This window comes from Microcaecilia unicolor, chromosome 10 (assembly GCF_901765095.1).
Source record: "Microcaecilia unicolor chromosome 10, aMicUni1.1, whole genome shotgun sequence".
Classification (NCBI taxonomy): Eukaryota; Metazoa; Chordata; class Amphibia; order Gymnophiona; family Siphonopidae; genus Microcaecilia; species Microcaecilia unicolor.
Genome location: NC_044040.1, coordinates 219,127,372 through 219,150,569, shown reverse-complemented (window position 1 = coordinate 219,150,569; position 23,198 = coordinate 219,127,372). Strand labels below are relative to the sequence as shown.

The 23,198-nt window shown below is 43.3% G+C and overlaps 1 protein-coding gene across 1 annotated transcript in view; it reads right to left on the bottom strand.

Annotated features, from left to right (window-relative positions):
* EIF2B5 (eukaryotic translation initiation factor 2B subunit epsilon) overlaps positions 1-22,039 on the bottom strand; it is a 46,419-nt gene extending 24,380 nt beyond the window's left edge. The window contains exons 1-8 of the mRNA XM_030215790.1: positions 21,868-22,039; positions 12,374-12,498; positions 11,968-12,153; positions 11,575-11,752; positions 9,410-9,487; positions 7,315-7,392; positions 6,388-6,700; positions 2,891-3,036 (exon numbers count right to left, since the gene is read on the bottom strand). Of these exons, the coding sequence (XP_030071650.1) occupies positions 2,891-3,036; positions 6,388-6,700; positions 7,315-7,392; positions 9,410-9,487; positions 11,575-11,752; positions 11,968-12,153; positions 12,374-12,498; positions 21,868-22,023 (1,260 nt within the window). The 5' untranslated portion in view covers positions 22,024-22,039. The remainder of the gene's footprint in view (positions 1-2,890; positions 3,037-6,387; positions 6,701-7,314; positions 7,393-9,409; positions 9,488-11,574; positions 11,753-11,967; positions 12,154-12,373; positions 12,499-21,867) is intronic.
* Between the last annotated feature and the right edge of the window lie 1,159 nt (positions 22,040-23,198).

Genomic DNA, 23,198 nt, shown 5'->3' with positions numbered 1-23,198 from the left:
ACATGATCGTGTTGAAGAAAGGGAATTTCAGATAAGTTAAAAGAAAATATATATATTTGAGTTGAGTTTATTGGTGAATGTTTATTTATATATACAAGGCCCTTCTGATAAAAGTGTTTCCACTGTGTGCACAAGTTAGCAAAGGGTCCATTAATTATTAACAGTGAATTATACTGCTGGAGACTATGTTCTGACTAGTTGACTATGGGGCTCACTTTCTAAGCACTTAGACTTAAAAAGTTCTCTGTATAGAATAACCTATGGAATTTTGTATGTCTATGTGCTTTGAAAATACGCCTCTATATTGATCGAGAGTGAGTTGGAACTACATAGAGCAATTTTTAAAGTTTTCTTTTGAAGGAAAGGATAAGTCAACTTTCTACAATCTAATGAGGTACAACATCTGAAGCAAGACGACTTTATCAAAGACAAATCATGACATAACATAGCAAGTGACAGTGTATAACCTGTATGGTCCATCTCACCTGCAAAATATGGCGTTTAGAGTTGTACCCAGCCCCCAATGAACCCAGGTGTGGCTCCCCAAGTCTCTTCCCTCTGTATACACACTCTTCTCCCACCCTACTTTCGAAGCTTGCTGCAGCACTGCCTCTGGAACAGTTTTGCTTTGGGATTGTATGGCTCTCCGGAATTTGAGTGACGCACCGAGGCATATTTTCAAAGCACTTAGCCTTCCAAAGTTCCATAGGTTTCTATGGAACTTTGGAAGGCTAAGTGCTTTGAAAATGAGCCCCGCAGTGTCCAAACGCCAGGGTTATTCTCATGAGACTATGAAAACTGTGAAGGAATTTCAATACCGCATGGATAAAACTCATCTGGAGACACATGATGCTGAAAGAAAAGTGAGCAGCTGTCTCAGAGGAGGTACCAGCAGCAGGACTTTGTGTAAGGTGAGGGAGCAGTAACAAAATGGGTGGAGATCTGGTTTGGAGAAAGGGGACATGAAGATGGGAGTTGAGACTGGCTACGATAGGGTTGAAGAATCAAACTTCATTTTAGTGTGCTTTAATACCTAGAATGAATGCATCACTGCAGGAGGACCTCCCTTTGTTTTATTGCTTGGGACATGGGGCACTGGGTGCTGGCCACTGTTCGGCTCTCTTACACTTGAAAAATGGTGAAGATACTGGACTCGATGAAGGGGAAAGAGTTAGGCTGCCACCTACCTATCATTTCAAGGACTGCAGGAAAAAGTCTTACCAAACAAACAGTCTCTCTGCTCATAACATCTGTTTCACCACACCCTACATACAAACTCTATAAAGAGAGGCTTAAGACACTCAAAATGTACCTACCAGAAAAGAGATAAGAGAGGATATTATAGAAATGTCAATATTTGACAGGGTTCAATAAAGAGAAACTGTCATTACAAAAGAAAATTCAAGGTTAACACATCATGATCTGAAGTTGCAGGGAGGAGGAAACAGAGCGTGGAAAATGTCTGGAATAATTTTCCAGCAAAGGTACTGCCAACCAAATCCATGACACAGAGTACAGTGATAAAGGCAGGCAAACGGATAAGAGAAGAAATGAGGAAAGGTGTGGGCTGAAGTGTTTGTCAGTCATATAACACTTAAGAGTAAAAGAGGGATAAAAACAGGCCAATGGGCAATAAGTGACCACCATTACAACCTTAACAATGACATGGTTGAGGAGAGAATCAAGGGAACTGGGTTTGATCAGGGCCGCTGAGGGGGGGGCAGGGGGAGGCAAAATTCCCCGGGCCTGGGCCACCAAGGAGGGCCTGGCGCCGGAGTCTCTCGCCCTCTCCAGCTCCCAGGCTGCTGGCGCTGCAGTCCCGTCTCCACCTCCTACCCTCAGCTCCCTTCTGTCGCTCAACCCCCTCCATTTAGAAAAAAAAAATCTCTAAAGCAGCAGCGCAGCGCCTTCTCTGCGAAAGCGGTAAATCGCCCCGGGCGGGCCTTCCCTCACTGTGTTCCGCCCTCGTGGAAATAGGAAGTTACATCATAGGATTGCGGGACACAGTAAGGGAAGGCCCACCCGAGGCGATCTACCGCTTTCGCAGAGAAGGCACTGCGCCTGCTGCTTTAGAGATTTTTTTTTAAATTTAAATGAAGGGGGTCGGACGGCAGGCAGAAGGGAGCAGAGGGTAGGTAGGTGGAGACTGGGAACTGCGACGCCAGCGGCCTGGGAGCAGGAGAGGGAGGCGACAGAAGTAGTGATTAAGGGATGTGGGAGGCAATCCTTGAGGGGGGGGATGGGAGGCGGCGATCCCGGCTCAGTCTCTCGGCGGCCCTGGATCTCATTCCAACTAAAGCTCTCTGTGACTCTGGGCAAGTCATTTAGCCCTCCCCGTTGCCCCAGGTACAAAATAAGTACCTGCATATAATTATGTAAACTGCATGGACTGTAACCACAGAAAGGCAGTATATCAAATCCCATCCCCTTTCCTTTCCGGCTGCATCAGGTTTCCAAGAAGAACAGGATAAGCTGCAATCCTAACATCAATGAACATGGGACGTTGCATTTTTCAGACACCAGTTTCACTAGTTCCGATGGCTCTTTGGACTACCGTAATGTTTAGCGGTAAGACACAGGAGGAGATCTTGATGCCAAATTAAACAAAGGACTAGAAAGGCATTGGTCGGAAAGACATATCAGAGGAAGTAGATGGACCAGCACTGTAATCAAATGTAAACGTTTGAGAGATATGGAGACCCATGGCAGGACAAGGATTTAAATGTTTGGCAACAGACATGGAGGGAGCAGGGACAGAGAGCAGAAGTTTATGTTTATCTACACAGAGAGGAAAAACTTTGACTGGATGGTCACAATGTTCAACCTTCCCTTTATTGTACTACTATGTTAACAGGTCTGGATGAAAATACTTCCCAGCAGAACAACTTACCTTAGCAGTTAGAACACAGTGGGGGTTTAATTTGACCCTTTTTTTCACCTCAACTCCATCACAAACTATTGACAGTTTGATCTCAACATTGTCTTGTATATGGACATCATTCCAAATGTGTGCGCCATCCAGGATGACGTTGTCACCTGTTAGAAAACACACATCAGCATTAAGAATATTTTTTTTTTTTTTTTAATTACATTTGTACCCCGCACTTTCCCACTCATGGCAGGCTCAATGCGGCTATGGAGGGTTAAGTGACTTGCCCAGAGTCACAAGGAGCTGCCTGTGCCTGAAGTGGGAATTGAACTCAGTTCCTCAGGACCAAAGTCCACCACCCTAACCACTAGGCCACTCCTCCACTCCCGAAACCCAATTTCCAGGGCTGGATTTAAGATTCTGGCAACCAAAGGCTAAACTAGAAAGCACATTCTAAACAGTAGGAAGAGGAGGCTGTCAGAGACCCTGAAAAGCCACAGAAAGAGCAACTACAGAATTATAAAATCATCCTTTAAATTAATGAAACTGGTGAATGACCCTGTCTACAATGAATTTAGGATGGAAGAACTCAAAATGGCCTTTCTCCAAAAAAAAAAACAAATGTGAAAAAAGTGGAGTAGCCTAGTGATTAGTGCAGTGGACTTTGATTCCCACTGCAGCTCCTGCAACTCTGGGCAAGTCACTTAACCCAGGTACAAATAAATGCCTTTATATACTATGTAAACCACTTTGAATGTAGCTACAAAAACCACAGAAAGGTGGTATATCAAGTCCCATTTTCCTTTACAATAGAAAACAGAAAAATAGTACAACATCCATCCTAGAAAAATGCACAGAAATGTCTACTCTACCAACACTCTCCCGAAAGGCAGAGTTGCATAACACAGTTTAAACATACTTACCAACTCATAATACTACTATATACAAAAAAAAAAACCTTCCTTTTCCAAATAAAACTTCAAAGACATAATTGAGCAAAGATAAAACAGCAGTACTATTAGCCCCAAAACCTCAACAATATAATTGTGCCGTTTTTTTGTGGGTGTTTTAGCATCCTGATAAAAGCAAATAGCTCACATTAATCTTTAATATCATTTTTGGAGACAATCTAGACTTTTATTTTGGTTAGGCAATAGAATTCTTCCTTAGAATTGTCTTTTTTCTTTGTTAAGAAACATTGATACATTTTCCTTTGTATTTCTGCATTTGTTTCTGACCAGAAGCTCCAAGGGATGTGTGCTTACATCAGTTCAGATCTAGCATGATGGGACTATTATGTTTACTTATTTATATCCCACATTTTCCCACCTCTTTGCAGGCTCAATGTGGCTTACAAATACCGTAGTGGCGATCGCCATTTCCGGAATAAGAAATACAGAGTAATGTTCTAGTTAAAGTACATAGAATACACAGTAAATTAGAAGAAAATCGGTAACTAATACATTTCAGGTGTTGAAAAAGCATTCAATAATGACAATGTAATAAAGTAACCAAAATAAGAATAATTCAATGTTAACTAATTCTGGAACAGTTCTGATGTCATGTTTTTTAAGAAGGGTCCTTTTGATAAGTTTCCGGAAGGCTGCCAAATCGTGTGTTGTTTTTATGGCATTCGGCAGTGCATTCCAACGTTGTGTGCAGATGTAGGTGTTTACAATCACTGTTTGTTATGAACTCTCTTGTCTTGTATATTGCTAGAAGGCAGGTGCTTCTGGCACTCTGATTTCAATGATTTTCACCATTTCAAAAAATTACGGTCAAAAGTAATAACTCAGAAGGAGAAATTAGGTCTTACCTGTTTCCATTAGTCCTTTCCACTATTCTATCCTTCAGGAAACAGATTTACCCAAATGACTTGACCTACCATAAGCAAGCATAAGCAACCCATCCATTTACCGGTTCATCTAATCATTAACAACAATGGCTCAGAAATTACCTCCTACCAATCTTCTTACCTTCCATGCTCTTCCCCATCGCTCCACTTCCTTACCTACCCCTATCCTTTATCCCATTTACCCTTGTTCATTTGTCCTACCACATACCTCCTTTGTTGATTCAGATACTACAGATTGTATTCTCTTGTTACTATGTAAGCCGCATTAAGCCTGCGATGAGCGGGAAAGCGCAGGATACAAATGTAATAAATAAATAAATAGAACCTGTGAGATAGTTGTGTCTATCGACCATCAGGTGGAAATACAGAACTGAAAGCTGAGACATCTCTCCCTCGGAATTGTTAATATGTGTCCCAGCGTGAGACCCATCCACTGGAATAGTGGTGGGCCAAGTTACATAACTTAAACAGCTGAAAAGCACTGAATAGGCCTGATAATCAGCTGATGGCCTTATAGCAGAGAGCCTGCAAGAGCAGGACTGCTTGGTGAGTCTTATTTAAACCTGGTACAACTTTCAAATTAAGTGTAACACTTAAGATGGAGGAATTAATGACAGAAATGATAAGAAGTTTGGTTCTTAAGATGGAGTCTGTCTTTATAAGATGGCTCCCAGAGTCACAAGATACAAAGGCACAGATCTCTCTCAATATTAGGAAAGAGGTTTTACAAGTGTTGAAATTGGCATTATGAAGAAATCTTAGAAAGGAGGGGCAGGTGGGCACCTGACCTGCGGTTAAGTATGATTCAGAGATGAAGAAAGATTAGGAAAAACTCAGAATAAACACAACCACCTTAAGCATCTCGCTAACTTAATGCTAACCAGACAAGCAAAAATGTGTGGACCTCACTCATATCTGGACAACTTGTAGAGAACAAGGACTATGCAAGAAGCACCTAGTCTGACGTGATTTTGGCCAACTCCTCCCGAAACGCCTGAAGACGTCCTCCCACCGGAGGACGAGTGAACCAGAAGCTCGGGAGGCATTGGGCGCTCTAGCTGAGAAAGGGCTTCCTATCTGCACGACAGATGTAGTGATTTTTTCCCCCACAATACAAAAAAAAAAAAAAACAACCCCAAACCTTCTGACACTTCTGAGCCTTAATTTGCCCAGTCAGAACTGGCCTTTGCTGTGCCACAACCTTTCATTCATAACTATCCAGAGAGTTTTTTTTTCTCTCTCAGTGTTTTAGCCCTACCAACTCCACAATTTGCACTTTAGGCTTCATTACTTAAAACTGGCCACTGTTGGATAGTGGGCTAGATGGATCCCTGGTCTGACCTCGGAGGGCGACTCTTATGTTCTTAAGGCCACCGCTCTGAAGCAGCACATGCACACAGCCCTAAAGTAAGTGGGAGCAAGCTCCTCTTTGGCCTGAGTTTCTGGCACCTGCAAAGCTCAGCACCCTAGGCAGATGCCTAAATCAAGACCTGCCAAACTCCCCATATGCACTACTCTGCACGTGCTCTCTTTCCCTCACAGTCTAAGTAGCACAAGCACTGCTCTGATCATTTTTCCAAGTTCCTTGTGCCTATCATTTTTGAAGAAAGTTAAACAGATCCATGCAGGAGTAAAGCAGAGGTTGGGACCTGCACACGCTCACCTATGCTGCAGTTCTGACCGATGGTGCTGTTTGTGATATAACAGTTGCTGCCAATGACAGTCCTGTGACCTATCACAACATTCTCTTCCAGCACACTTCCGTGCCCCAAGCTGACCTCTACGCCCCGGTAGATATTGTGCCTGCAGTGGGTATAGTTCTGCGACTCTTCATCCATGAAGTTCACCTCAGGGGTCAAGGGGTAAACCCAGCGTCGGACAATATCAGAACTCACAGCTTCATACATCAGCAGGTTGGAGACCCGGGCCCCATATTCCTCTGCTGTCACATGCATATGAATCTGGTTACCCTGAGTCTGCAACGTATTAAAAAAAAAACAAAAAACAAATGAATGCTCATTTCCTTTACACTACCAGGATTTAAAACAGAAAAAAATTTATGCTGGCCAGAAACTGGAAAACTGACAGAAACATACTGTACAGAAGACTAAGTCTTAGCCCAAAGTTCTCTCACAAAACTTACTCCACTAGGGTATAAAATCAGGAAGCTAGCATTCACAAGGTGTAGATCTAATTTTAAAACGTTATATCCATGTAACTCACTTTCAAAATGGCAGTCTAAGAGGTTAAGATACACCTCAATGTCCAGACTCAGCAACCCTCTTGCTCCAATAAATGGTCAGTCAGGAAGAGGTTTGAGGAAACATTGGCAGGTCGTTGGGAAAGCTTTGCATATCAGTTCCCACTCTACACCTGTTCTATGATTAAATGAAGCCTTTCACATTCTGATGCTGTCAGTCTAGCTCCTTTAACAAGCTCAAATTTAAGAAACAAAAAACCTATTAAAAAAAAAAAAAGGGAAGAGAAGGGTGGTATTCCTGACACCATACCTTCTTTACTGCACCCCTCCCTCCCCCCGATAAGGAACACCAAGACCTTTCGAAACCCCTGGTGCACGCCATAGCCTCACCTCCTCTGTCACCAGGATCCCGTGGACAAAATCATCCCTGGTCTGGAAATCAAAGTTATCAGTGAAAAGTTCAGCCACCTGTGAAGAGAAGTGAGGAAGGCTGTAAGGAAATCCCATCTGAATCACTCACACCACACGCTCACAGTTAATTTCAGGAGACAGATACAATTACGAGTAGAAAGTGTGTGGAAGGAAAATCTAAAGATGATGATTAGTAGACGTGACCCTTTTTCTGCAGCTCCTCTATAGGCCAAGTAATTCTAAAGGGGCTGTCAATCCATTCCTTGGGACACACCCAGCCAGTTGAATATGCATGAGATATATCATGCATATTCATTATGGGCATCCTGAAAACCTGACTGGCCAGGTATGTCCCAAGGATTGGGCTGAGAAACCATGTTCTACTGTGATATTGAACAAAGAGCCATCCTAGGGCTCAGTTAGAGGGAAACGCAGCAGAGAACTCAAGAGCGCAGAGCTCTTCCTGGTATTACTGGGTTGAACTGGAGGGAGATGCTATCAGCAGAGTGCTCAGAGCTCACCTGGAGGGAGGTTATAACAGCAGCAAGCTCAGGACACGATGATCAGAAGTAAATGCACGTACTAGAGACCACTAGCGCTGAACTAGCACCACATTTGCCCAGCACCCATGATCAGAGGAGTAGCGCAAGCGTGCACAGAATACTGCAGAATTACATTTAAATGTAGCTGCCTGGACAACCCAATGACTAAGGCCCTGGTAGCCTACTGCCCCCACCCCCAGGAACAGGGGGGCTGGAGGTCTGCTGGACCTCTAGGTCCCCTAACCCCCCGACACAAAATGTAAACCCTGGTGGCCTAGTGGGCTACATACCCCCAACCCCCACACGCTCTGGTGGTCCAGTGGCCCCTCACCACCACCACCCTCCCCCCGTACCTTTTAGTAAGTAGTAATGAGGAGACAGTAGCACTCCCGCCCTCCTTCTAGTGCCGCCTCCAAAATAGCGGCACCCTGCCCCTCCGCATCCCAGCATGCACTGAGCAGGGCAGGACCCGCCATTTTGGAGGTGGCACTAAAAGGAGGAGGGAGTGCTACTCCCTCCTCATCACTACTTACTAAAAGGTACGTGGAGGGACGCTAGACCACCAGGGCAGGTAGAGGGTGGGCGTATGTAACCCACTGGGCCACCAGAGGATTACTTTTAGTGGTGTCAGGGGGAGGGGGGTTAGGGGGCCTAGAGGTCCACTGAACCTCGAGCCCCCCCTGTGCTCTCTTTTCGGGGGGGGGGGGGGATGGAGATCCGCTGGACCTCCAGCCCCCCGTGTGGCTGTCGGGGGAAATCTTGGGGAAATGCACTAGGCCACCAAGGCATTGGTGAGGTACAACATCTGAAGCAAGACGACTTTATCAAAGACAAATCATGACATAACATAGCAAGTGACAGTGTATAACCTGTATGGTCCATCTCACCTGCAAAATATGGCGTTTAGAGTTGTACCCAGCCCCCAATGAACCCAGATGTGGCTTCCCAAGTCTCTTCCCTCTGTATACACACTCTTCTCCCACCCTACTTTCGAAGCTTGCTGCAGCACTGCCTCTGGAACAGTTTTGGGATTGTATGGCTCTCCGGAATTTGAGTGACGCAGAGGCATATTTTCAAAGCACTTAGCCTTCCAAAGTTCCATAGGTTTCTAACATTTGAATGTTATTAGTTGATCATTGAGGAGTTAATTCCATGCTCTGTGCAGGTGCTATTTTTAGGGTGCTGTTTCAGAACAGCATGGGGAATTGATCATTGGGGCCTCAGAGCCCTTCCTGGAATTACTGGCGTTCACCTGCAGTTAACTAGGGCTCACTTGGAAGGAGGTTTCAACAGCAGCGAGCTCAGAGCATGCAGAGCCCTTCCTGGAATTACTGGTGTTCACCTGGAATGAAATGCTACCAGCACAGAGTTCAGAGCAGTTACTGAGGCTCACCTAGAGGGAGGTGCTAACAGCAGCAAGCTCAGAGCGTACAGAGCCTTTCTTGGTATTTCCTAGGGCTCACCTGGACGGAGGTGCTAACAGTAAAGAGATCAGAGCGTACAGAGCTCTTCCTGCAGTTACGGGGGCTCACCTGAGGTGAACAGATGCTGATGTGACAATCCAACAAATCATGACGGACTTCCACTTGAGTACTATTCTGGAATATGCTCTGAATAGAGGAACAGATGGAAAATAAAATAAGTTAATATACAGTTTTTTGTTATTAAGCCTTCTTCAGTTAGATGCTCTCAGTTCTGCTCTAGTCAGGAAATTCTATGGCAGTACAGAAATACCATTAAAAGCAGTTTCATCAACAGAGAACCTTTTACAGAACTTAGCCAGGCATTGATGGATTCAAACCTCTCCCTCTTTCTCATGCTCTTTTCATTACGGCTGATTTAGTACTTTTTTTGACAAGCAACATGTTAGTTTTAAGTTTATTTCATTTAATTTTGGCATTTATAGTCCGCTTAACTTTAAAGTTCCAAATCCAGATTTGGAAGAGCTTGAACACTGAAACTGAAGAGAAAAACTGTAAAAAAATCATTACAATGAAATAAGAGGAGGAACATTGTTAGGTTAAACAGAAGAGCACTTTGTTACATTCGTATGTGTGTCAGGTCTAAGTAGCAGTTGTCTTGGTTGTACAGAATTGTCTGCGTCATTGCTCTCCTTCCTTTGTATGCAGGGAGTTGAGTGGTCACTAGGTTGAGTTCATTTGTGGTCCACAGTATTTGTAAAAAAGCCAGGTTTTCAGTTTTCTAAGGAAGATTACTACTACTACTATTTAGCATTTCTATAGCGCTACAAAGCGTACGCAGCTAGTTTGGGATCTGTCTAACCTTTATTGGTAATGAGTTCCATAGTTCTGCACCTTAGTCCATCATTGCTGTACCGGCAGTTGATTTGGTTGCTGGAGGTACCAGTTTGATGTCTGTTAAGGACCTAAGCGCTCTTCTGGGTTGGTATATTTGTATGAGCTTTTGTAGGTAGTGTGGTGCTAGTCCGTAAAAGCATTTAAAGATTACAGTGAGTATTTGAATTCAACCCTTGCCTTGCAGAGAAGCACAGGAATGGGCCCAACTACGCTGGGATGCTGCTGCATAATGGACACAGAGTAGACTAAAAAGCAGCAGCTCCCTGAGAGCAACCACAGTGCACCCTTTTACCAGGCTTCACTAGGAATTGTCTGCTATTTTTCCTCTCTGACACCCCCCTTCTCAGATCAAGGTCATTTTCAACAGAGTAGCACAGTTTCTCCTACCAAATAGGGACAGAATTGGTACAGTTTTGCAGAAAGTCATCATGCTTCTGGATGGTCAGCTTGAGCCAGTTAACCAGAAAACAATACGACACAACATATCAACAAAACAGGCAAAGATGGGCTCACCAATGTCACTGTCAGCTGGCCTATGGAAAACATTATGGCCAGTGCAGGGCCTTAAGCATCCGTCCTTCCCCCTCTGAATTTCTTGTCTCAAAAGGGATGAGCCTTGAGCACGGGTGGATGCTCAAAGCCCTGTTCTGGCTGCAATGTTTTCCACAGGCACACCGATTGCCACACTGGTGTTGTCCCAGACTGAGTAACAAAGAGAAGCCACTGAACACCTCGGGGGAGAGATGAAGGGGAGATGCTGGACATGAGTGTGGTGGGGGAGAGCTTTGTACCGCCCCAGGGTTGGGGTTGCACTGATGAAGGTTCTCCTACGGAAGCTATCCTTGGACCAGCCAAGGTATTACTGAGAAATCAAGTTTGTAATGCTGCCCAGGAACTACTATGCACAACCACAGCCAGAAACAGACTGAACTGATAGTGTCAGCCTCGTGGAGGGATGGGACTCTGGAATCCTCTACTGTGATTAAGGGAAAGAAAATGCTGCAGAAAGTTTATAACCCTTGGGGAAAAGGAGTCTCAGATCTTTACTTAACAGTGACACCTAGTGGACAGACTTGGGCTCCACATTAGCCAGGTTGTTGAACGAGATACATTTTTTTGCCCCTGATGTGAGTTCCAGCTTTGTGGGTGCAGTAAGTGCTTCAGCACACCACCATTTAGCAACCTGTGTCCAAGGAGGGGAAATTTGTATTAAGTTTAGTACCCCCCAATCACTCTGAAAAGTCGAGTTAGGCGAGAGTGAAAAATAGGTGGAAAACACCAGATAGCTGTAAATGAAGTCTCATGGTAGCAAAGCCCAATAGAGCTGGAAGCTGCCAAGTCAAAGAAACCACATATGGAAATCTTCTCCTAGCACTAACCATTGGAAAGTGGAACCGTTTCAGCCCATGGGTTTTCTGGAAATGCAGCACACGCTGGGTATTGCTGTCCATAGCAACAATAACATCATCCTCCTGGCATCTGGCCCGATGACCTGGCGATGACTCTTTGAAAATCATCGTCATCACAGAAACGTTTTTCTCCAGTTTACGACGCATCCTAAAGAAAGAAGCAACGTATCAAAACTTAGCACATTGGAATGACATTTTTAAAATGAAAGCTATTTTGGGACTGGCTCATAAAGCAGAGCGATGGGTGGACGAAGCACTTTCTTGCTGTTAACCACTCAGTGAAATGCCGCATTAGCAGATAAGAAGATGGCATGGAATTCCCCATCAGCACCGCTAACCCTTCCCAATCATCAGAAATCTCACCTGTGCTCCTCCAGAGCTTTAGAAATGTTAATGTTGGAGATAACATCACCATAGACCAGGAGAAAATCTGAGCGCATGAGAGACTTCGCATCTATGTCCCTCAACACATCACCCAAGGAGCGATACAGGTCAGAGGTCACAACACGCAATACATTTGGTGAAGTGGGACGACACCATCTGGATTTCCTATAATGAAGGATGAAGACAGAGGCTTTCTAACATTTCAAAAATTCATAGCAGACTATGTACCAGGACTGAAGTTTAACAAACACTGTTTCATGCTGCCTGCTGTTCAACTGCATTGAGCATCCCATCCACCTCGATATGGTTTTCTCATCTGGCTACCACAGTATCCACAGTGTGGCTGACTAAAACAAGGCAGAAGGGGAGCTGGGTCTGCACTTACTGTAAATGCTCCTTGATCTGGTTGGAGAACCAGCAGCAGAAAATGAATGTTTCCTGAACTCCAGTGGCAGTGAGAAATTCCAGGGTGTAATCGATCATCGCTACATTCACCAGGGGAAGCAGGACCTACAGAAAATGATGTTAGTCATATTGTCCTATAGTCATGATTTTAGTTTGATATTTTATGGATCTAGGGATAATGCAGACTATAATTTTTTTTAATAAACATTTTTTTAATTGTCCTTCCAAGAACACTCATGGCAGGTTACAACAAAATAAAAATGTCTAAACCATAGCAGAAATAAATACACGTGCAATAAAAGATTGTTTCTATTGTTTCTTGCCTATTATCAATAAAATAACGTGACATAGAAGCAAGGAGGCAATTAGACAAATCACGGATACTTGGACATGCCTGGGAGTTGACATTTTGATCCACTAACGCTGAGCGATATTTCTTCCACAGTCAGATGTTACTCCTACAAGACCTATTTGTTTATTTCATTAGCTGCCAACTACAGATAATATTGCCAACAGAATACCATTAAGAAGAGGGGGAGGGAGGGTGAGCAGGGGGGAAGGGAGAAAATGTGAAAATGGTTGATGATAGACGTCTATGTATCTTGTTAGTTTGAATGTTTTGCTAACTGTATTTCTGTATCTACTGGTTACTGGATGTATAGATTTTTGTTTATCATCAATAAAAATGATAAAACATAAAATCAAGTAACGTATCAATGAACATCACAGAGGAGAAATAAAATAGTTGTAAAAGACATCAGGTCATTAGATAAGACCACGGCTTGCAGTCATTGATTTCACATAAGAAACGTAGTGATTTTGGGTCACAGCTGTGTTAAAAGTTCAGAAAATTACTGTCTTGTAAACACAGTGACTGAAATGGAATATAAGGATCAACTGCTCAGCCAAAAAAGTGGGGGCCCATGACAGAAAGTCTCCCTGTTCAAAACCTCCCTTTATATACATGTATTTATTGAAAAAAAAAAAAAACCACTTATACCCCCCATTTCTAGCAGTTCTGGGTGGTTTACATTAAAACAAAATACATAAATAATTACATCGGTCATACAAGACCCTACAATCACTTAAAAGACTGGGGAAAAATTACATTTTCTGGAAGCTGCAAAGTATAACCATTTCAGTTAGGGGCTAAGCAGCTTTCCAGTTTATGACACAAACTAAGCTCTCCCAGCTTAATCTTTGATACTTATGACAACTGGCAACATCTTCCACTGCAGAATTAAAACCTAGCATAATGCAAATAAGCTTCATGATTGACAACAGAAAAACTAATGGATTTAGCATGCGCTAAATAAGACACCCATTACATTCCTATGATGGTGTCGTATCATTTAGCGTGTGCTAATCATTAGCACATGCTACATCCGTTAGCATACCTTAGTAAAAGGACCCCTAAGCTTTTTACCGTGCAAGAATGAAACTGAACATGAAGAGAATTAGAAAAAAACACATATGCATGAAACCAGCTGCACTCAGCATTTCCTTACTAACACAAACCTAGAAAACCCCTATAACCTCAGGAGAGGGAAGCAATGGGCTTAGAACCAGGGAAGCCACTGGCACCCCCCCCCCCCCCAATTCATTACCATCTATTGCCTTAGGTATACATCTACCACTTACTACTACTACTTAACATTTCTAGAGCGCTACTAGGGTTACGCAGCGCTGTACAAATTAATAACTAAGGACGGTCCCTGCTCAGAAGAGCTTACAATCTAAATTGTAATCTAGATTGTAAGCTCCCTGGGGGAGGACGTATCATACCTCAATACTTATCAGCACTATGCAGTGCTGCATATGTCCAGCAGTGCTATGAAAACTATTACTAGCTCATTCCTTCCTTCCCTGGATTGCAATTCCATGTGTGATGGGAGGAGTATACTGGTGGGGTTCTACTACCATCCAGCTATTCAGGATGAGGAAACAGACAGTGAAATGCTAACAAATTAGGAAAGCTAAAATATTTGAAAACACAGTTTATTTCATTATTAGTGCATTTATCTATAGCACCACTGATTAACAACCAGTGCAGTGTACATAAAGACAACCAGAATTGTTGACAAAATACAAACAGAAAAGGCATACCATAAATCAATTCTAGAAAAAAAAATATTATACAAAATTACAAAGCTGACTATGCCTCGGAGGATAAGAAAGATTTTAGTGGCTTCATAAATTGTATTACCTCAGTTGGATTATTGTATATGTTGGTTTAAATTTAAGATTAATTAATAAACTGCAATTATTGCTAAATACTGCAGCCAAATTGACCTATGGATGTTCATCTTATGACCATGTAACACTATTGCTTAGAAGACTACATTGGCTACCAGTTTATGCTCGGATAGTTTTTAAGATTGCTTGTATTGTACTTAGTATACTGCAGGGGAATTATTTTTCTCTCCTCCCACAGTTGATAGCTTATCCAGTGCTATGAGAAAATTCTCATTTCTATTCTACTTTGTTGTTGGGGTTCCCATCTGTTAGGAAAGTTCATTATAAGAGAATTCATGAGGGCTCTTTCTTTTCAGGCTAGTAAATTGTGGAACTCCATACCTACACAAGTTTGTGTGATCACTAGCTATCTACAATTTTGTAAGGGATTGAAAACTTATCTTTTTAGTAAACAGCAGAATGATTAATTTTGTAAGCCTTTCTAACTTTCCCACATAAACTCTTTATGGATATTAGTGGGATATAAATATCTTGAATAGAATCTGTTTCTGTCCTTAACTTCACCTGGCAATTCATTCCATAATCTTGGGGCTACAATTTCAAAATCAGAAAACCAGGAACTCAGCTTCTTCAATTACTCCAGTATTGACTGGGTAAACGTCTATGGAGAAAAGGTTTCTGGATGTTGTAAATTACCTGCTTAATGGAGCATCTGGCCTGGAACCCACAAGAGAAGGAACTATGTTAGACATGGTTCTTACTGAAACACACAACATGGTGCGAGGGGTAACAGTGGTGGGGCCACTTGATCAAATGTTGTCATAACTGGGAGGACGTCTGCTAAAGCTTAGAACATGCTAACAGACGCTGCACATCCTATTTTCTACCTACAGGCCTCATGGCACTTAGCATTAATGTCCCTTAGCACACGCTAAGCTTTAGTAAAAGGGCCCCTTAATTTTTAAAAAGAAGCCTATAGCAAAAGGAGAAAATTATTTAGGAAAAATATATAAGGAGCAGCTGCAAAGGTTAAAAGTTTACATTAGGTTTGAATGCTGTTTAAAAATACCATCTTGGAAGCCCAGTTAAAATATTCTCTCCACGGACAAGCAAGATGAATCGGACACACACTGGTTACATCATCGGAAGGTGCTATGGATGGATAAGCTTTCCTACAGCACAGAATAGTCTGGAAAGGCCTTTCTGAGCATGTGGTAGCCACCCACCACCACAGGGCTTGTTACAGGTAAGTAACCTCACCTTCTAGTCATTAGAACCCGTCAAAGAAAGACCACATGATTGCTAACATGATTAGGGGTACAGGGGGAGAGTCTATTAAAGCAAAGAGGATGAGATTCAAAAACTGTGAGGATCCAAGTGATGAAAACAGAAAAGAGAAGGCTACTAGCAAGTTAGGTGTAAACTTAATTTTAAAATGTCAAAAAGAATTTGAAAAGAAGATAGCCATAAACTCAAGGGAGTTAATTAGACAGTGCTCACCAATTTTTTTTTTGTGGCTGTCACCCCGTGATCGCAGCCAAATAAAACTTCAACACTTCCCAGAGGTGCAGAATAATGATTGATATATTGAGAGCCCACCCACACCATGATTTCAAACACGAGTTTTGTGACCCATAGTTTGGGAAGCTCTGAATTTATTAGACAACCAAGGGATAAAAGGAGTTCTCAAAGAGGAAAAGGCCATAGCTGAAAATCTAAATTAATTCTTTGCATTGATCTTTACCGAGGAGGATGTTGGGCAGATACCCAGAATAGAAACAGACTATGAAGGTAAAGATTTGAAGGAACTGAAGCAAATCAAAGTAAACTGAAAGATGTAAGAGCAAAGAGACACACTAAAAGCAGGAAATCAACTAACCGGATAAAAGTGCAGATCTGTAACTATCATTAAAACTGGCTACGGTACCCAATGATTGTAATGGCAATTTTTCAAAAGAGCTCCAGGGAGTCCCAGAAAACTATAGCCCAGTGACGCTGACATTGGTACCTGGCAAAGTGGTGGAGTCCATTCTGAAAAACATTTTTGGAACATATGGAGAGACATAGCTTAATGGGTCAGAGTCAACACAGATTTAGCAGAGGGAAGTTTTGAAGCAGTAAATAAACGTGGATGAAGGTGAGCCAGCTGTTGAGTGCACCTGGATTTTCAGAAGTGTTTGACAAAGTCTCTCCTAAGCAATTAAAGTCACTGGAGGCCCTGTGGCAGATAATGCAAACTAACCATTAGGTTTTGGTTTATACTGCTTTGCATCTGTAATTCCCCCAAATAGCTAAACAGACAACAACAACAACAAAAAAAGCATAATATGCCAATAGCAGTAATTCAAATTACAGGCCAGGTATATAGGGAGTAATATTACGGATCAGTAGTAGGCTTTTGTGACGTCCTGTATAAGCCAGTAGAACAGCCCCTCCCCAACAATTTTCCACTTTTTAATTACTATAATCTGTGAGGGACATTATCCAAAGTAAAACAGGGCTTAATTTAATGTAAGAAATCCAAAAGGGTGTCCATGCTCCGCCCAAAAGAGAGATGACATGTATTAGCTAAGCTCCTAGGATCAGACACAAGCACAAATTTAAACCTGCTCTACAATAGAAGAGAATTTGTGCATTACTTAAAGCATGGCAATTTCGTACAAAATATGAAGGTACATTGCAGCTCCGTCTTCACTCTGCCTAAACAATTTCCCAAGGATCACATAAAAACCAGATGCACATTATCCACACAAAGGCTGTCCACACAAGAACAGTCATACTGGGTCAGACCAATGGTCCATCTAGCCCAGTATTCTGCTTCCTACAGTGGCCAATCCAGGCCACAAGTACCTGGCAGAAACTCAATTAGCAGCAACATTCTATGCTACCAGTCCCAGGGCAAGAAGTGGCTTCCCCCATGTCCATCTCAATAACAGACTATGAACTTTTCCTCCAGGAAACTGTTCAAATCCTTTCTGAACCCAGATACGCTAACCACTGTCATCACATCCTCCAGCAGTGAGTTCCACAGTTTAACTATTCTTTGAGTGAAAAAATATTTTCTCCTGTTTGTTTTCAAATTATTCCCATGTAATTTCATTGAGCGTCTCCTGGTCTTTGTACTTTTTGAATGAGTGAAAAACTGATTTATCTTCACATCACTCTGGGTTTTGTAGACCTCAATCATATCCTACCTCAGCTGTCTCTTTTCCAAGCTTTCCTCCTATCAGAGGAGTTCCATCTTCTGTATCATTTTGGTCACTCTTATTTGAAACTTTTCTAATTTTTGAGCTATAGTGACCAGAATTGAATGCAATACTCAAGGTGAGGTCACACCCTGGAGGGATACAGAGGTGGTATAATATTTTGGTCTTATTTTTAATCCCTCTCCTAAGAATTCCTAGCATCCTGTTTGCTTTTTTGGCCGCCGCCACACACTGGGCAGATTTCAGCGTATTGTCTACAATGACACCTAGATCTTTCCTTGAGTGCTGACTCCTAAGGTGGGCCCTAGCATCAGGTAACTATGATTTGGATTATTCTTCCCAAAGTGCATCACTGCATTTGTCCAGATTACATTTCATCTGCCATTTGGGTGCCCAGTCTTCCAGCTTCCTAAGGTCTTCCTGCAATTTTTCTCAATCCACATGTGTTTTGACAACGTTGAATAGTTTGTGTCATCTGCAAATTTAATCACCTCACTCGTTGTTCCGTTTTCCAGATCATTTATAAATACGTTAAATAGCACTGGTCCCAGTACAGATTCCTGTGGCACTCCACTATTCACCTTCCTCCACTGAGAAAAATGGCCATTTAACCCTACTCTCTGTTTTCTGTCCAATAACCAATTCCTAATCCACACCAGAACATTGCCTCCTATCCCATGTCTTTTTCATTTTCGCAGGAGTCTCTCTCATGAAGAACTTTGTCAAAAGCTTTCTGAAAATCTAGATACACTACATCAACTAGCTCACCTTTATTGACATGTATTTACGCCTTTAAAGAAATGAGGCAAATTGGTGAGACAAGACTTCTCTTGGCTGAACCCGTGCCGACTCTGTCCCATTAAACCATGTTTATCTATGTGTTAATTTCTTTATAACAGTTTCCACTATTTTCCCCGGCACTGAAGTCAGGCTTACCAGTCTGTAATTTCCTGGATCACCCCCGAACCCTTTTTAAAAATTGGCGTTACACTGGCCACTCTCCAATCTTCAGGTGCTATGGATGATTTTATTACATATTTATTTATTTATTTTGCACATTTATACCCCATGTTTTCCCCACAGTCTTGCAGGCTCAAAGTGGCTTACAACAACTGATAGGCTATCGCCAGATCAGTGGTGATACGGTTACAATTCAATTAGATAGAATACCGTGTTTCCCCGAAAATAGGACATCCTCCGAAAGTAAGACCTAGTAGAGGTCTTGCTGCAATTTGAAAATATAAGGCCTCCCCCGAAAATAAGACCTAGCAGGGGAGGCCTTATTTTTCGGGGAAACATTGGGGTCACCCCCCCACCCAAGATCGCCGGCTCCCCCCCTCGATCGGCAGCTCCCCCCGCCCTCAATCGCTCCCAGAACTAACCTCTTAAACGCTTCCTTTCACCTTCGCACTCGCCGCAAGCAGCAGGGCTGGCCACTCCTTCCTTCCGTGTCCCGCCCTCACCTGACGTTACGTTACGTCAGGCGAGGGCGGGACACGGAAGGAAGGAGTGGCCTGCCCTGCTGCTTGTGGCGAGTGCGAAGATGAATGGTGAAAGGAAGCGTTTAAGAGGTTAGTTCCAGGAGCAACTGAGGGCGGGGGGAGCTGGCGATCTCAGGTGGGGGGGGGGGGGGGCGACCCGATGTTTCCCCGAAAAAGAAGGCCTCCCCTAAAAATAAGACCTAGCGGGTCTTGGGGAGCAAAATTTAATATAAGACAGTGTCTTATTTTCGGGGAAACACGGTAGAAGAAACAGGGAAATAAGTTTTTAAAAAAAACAAAATAGGGAAAGGATAAGAGTCCGTAGATATGTTGTTAGGAAGGACTTCAGGTTATATATTGAATCCTTGAAGTAGGCTGAACCTCTTTAGGCTGGAAGAGATGTAAATGGACTGGACACACCAAGATGACCTTGCATGATGGAAATGGAGTTGAAATCCGCTCCTTTATCTGCCAACTCCTGCTCCCATGGCATCTGGCACAACGACCCGCTCACTCCCTGACATCTTCCACGATAAACAGCTGAATGAAAAGTGGAAGCCAACAAACTGTCAAATCAGGCCATTTTCACATTTGGAATGGTCAGGACAGCACTTTCCTAGAAGACCCAACGGTGCCGCCGCACGTCCAACGGCCAGCAACCGACCGAGCGGCAGGCCAATGCCGGGGTGGGGGGAGACCCGCAGCGCTGATGAAGTATAAATCAAGATGTATATGCAGAAAAGGCTTTGCTTACTAAGGGGTAATTTTATGCATTTATATAATTTCCTTTGTTTTAATTGGCTTATATTGATCCCTGGGAATCTTCCTGCTGTGGCTATGAAATACTGTATAATCAGCTGATCTGACATGTCCTAGTTCCTTCCATAATAAAGAAGAGCCTTTCAGCCTAGTTTGCTGACTTCTTGTGCACAATTTTGTTAAGTTTTAGCTTTTTTTTGGAACATATGTATATGGGAGATTTAACTAGAACAAAAATCTTTCTGACCAAAATATATACAAATTATTATTGTAGTAACATAGTAGATGACGGCAGAAAAAGACCTGCATGGTCCATCCAGTCTGCCCAACAAGTTTTATTACTGTGGTTTTCTAAAGTGCTCTTTTATTATGTTTATGTGTAATTTACTAAGCACATGAGTGAGAAACCATGAAAATTAAAAAAAAAACACTAACTCTGCAACATATATAAAATCATCATACCAATAAAGTTATCTGAATTGGAGGGGAGAGGTAAGTGAAGCAAACACAGGGAGCAGAGTAGCTTATCTCCAGTCATTTCCTGGGGGCTGATGCAGTGAGAACTAACTGGGGGTCTCAGTGCTTCAGCAGGGGTTACTGTATCTAACCAGACCTGGGGGGGTGGGGGAGGAAGAGATGAGAAGTAGCTGCATCTTATGGTTATCAGTACTACTACTACTTAACATTTCTAGAGCGCTACTAGGGTTACGCAGCGCTGTACAATTTAACAAAGAGAGACAGTCCCTGCTCAAAGAGCTTACAATCTAATAGACAAGTGAACGGTCGGTCCGATAGGGGCAGTCTGGATTCAGTGAACGGCAAGGGTTAAGTGCCGAAAGCAGCATTGAAGAGGTGGGCTTTAAGCAAAGACTTGAAGACGGGCAGGGAGGGGGCTTGGCGTAAGGGTTCAGGAAGGTTGTTCCAAGCATAGGGTGAGGCGAGGCAGAATGAGCAGAGCCTGGAGTTGGCGGTGGTGGAGAAGGGTACTGAGAGGAGGGATTTATCCTGTGAACGGAGGTTACGGGTGGGAACGTAAGATCAGTAGACATCATGAGAGAGGAGAGAGAGAGATCTAAACCTGACTGGGTGTCAGTAGACATCAAGGGAGAAGAGAAATCTACATTTCAGGGGGGGGGGGTCCACTTGATGTCATGGGGAGGGGGGATATCTACTTCTTACTGAAGGTGTGTTTGTGGGGGGGGGGGGAGATAGCTACCTCTCACTGGAAGTCACTAGATATGGGGGGAGGGGTCATATCTCCTCCTTCATGATGTCTGGTGGCCCCCTGCAAGAGATAGATCTACTGGACCCCCAATGAGATGCAGACACCCCCCTCCCCACATATAGTGACCCACTACTTTTGGCACCTAACCACCTTCCCCATTCATGATACCTACACTTACTACATAGTTTGTTACCTTTAGATTGTAAGCTCTCTTGAGCAGGGACTGTCCTTTCCCATGTTTAAACTTGTACAGCGCTGCATAACCCTGGCAGCGCTATAGAAATGCTAAGTAGTAGTAGTAGTACTACTATGCTATTTGACATACAGACATACGCAGCGCTGTACACTGCAAATGTAAGATATGTAGATGTACCCCCCCCCATGGTGGATATCTTTCTTTCTTTCTCCCAACCCCCCCTATCTAGTGACCGTCCAGTGAGAGGTAGATATGTATTGCGGGTATCTGTCACCAGGGGTCGCTATCTGCCTCTCATTAGATATGTGGGAGGAGATCTGCCTCTCACTGGGTGGGTGGGGGGGGGGGGGTCGTGTCACTGGGTGGGTGGGTGGGGGGGGGGTCGTGACACTGTGTCAGTCCCTCTCTCACCCGCGGTCGGTCCTTGGAGATGGGGAAGAAGCGCTGGTTGAAGCTGTCGGCGATGAGCACAGCCTGAAGCGGCAGCTGCTGCTCCTCCTCCTCCTCCTCTTTTTTCTTCACGGCGGCCGAACCGGACACTCCACGTTTGCCGGATTGTGCGGCCATCTTGCTGTCTCCTCCCCCCGCCCGCGAGACCACCACCGAGAGAGACGTCAGAGTACGGCGAGTGTCTAGATACAAACTGCCAGCGCGAAGGCGGAAGTGGAGAAGTGCGCGTGCGCGTGCGCTGCTGCTCTTTATTTGTTTACTACTGGAGGAGGAGGAATCACCTGGTTACAGTGACTTGTGCTGCTCATGTCAGGCCTAAAGCTCCTGGATGGAAGTTGGATCTTTTTTTATTTGCTACATTTGTATCCCACCTTTTCCCACTTATTAGTAGGCTCTGCTATGCGTCCACTGCTTAGCCAAAAAAATGCCCTGGGCATTTCAACCAGAATTTCTACAGGGTATAGAATTTATTGGTTTGAAATTCTGTCTTGTGGTGGTTTACCAAAGTAAATTAAGAATAATGAGGTGAAGAGACAAGGCAGCAAACCCCACATTTAAACTGCTTTTCAGCCTTACTAATGCTGGATGTCACTGCAAAGTTAAGCAGAATTCTTACAAATTATTTCCCTATAGTGCTCCAAGACTTGTGAAAATAAGTTTGAATGTAGAAGATAAGACACAGCTCTAATTAATTTGGTATGTGAAGGGAGAGGTGGAGCCTGTTTCGAGTTCAGACTGGCCACCTGGACTGAGAGTCTGGTTCTATGGGTAGACACATTGCATAGAACCAGACTCCTGGTCAAATTCTGGCTTCGCTGAAAAGGGGCTTTTCTCAGCTGATGTAAAAAGCCTGGATGTAGAGATTAAGGACCAGTGATGGACGTATGTATGTATAGTGTATTATTGCTTCTTTTCCTGATCTAGAAACTCCTAGCATTGCTTGGATGTAGGGACCAGTGATGTAATGATTGTTTATAGGTTTTGTTTCTTTTCAGTTATATAGCTAATCATTGTATATAGCTTAGTCATTGTATATAAATCATTTTATGTCTTAGATCTTAGAACCTCTAATAAAAGTCTCATTTACCTAATATGAATCCAAAAGAATCCACAGTAATTACTGAACAACATTCTTTCACTTATTCTGCCTGTGGCAGTTAAAGGGGCAGTAAATTTGAAATCTTGTTGGTTGTCACGCTCCAATCGGCTTCCATATTCCATGCGCGCGCTTATGCGGAGTCTTTCCTGCAGAAAAGCTGCCATAAACCATGCATATAAGCGAATCTTGCACT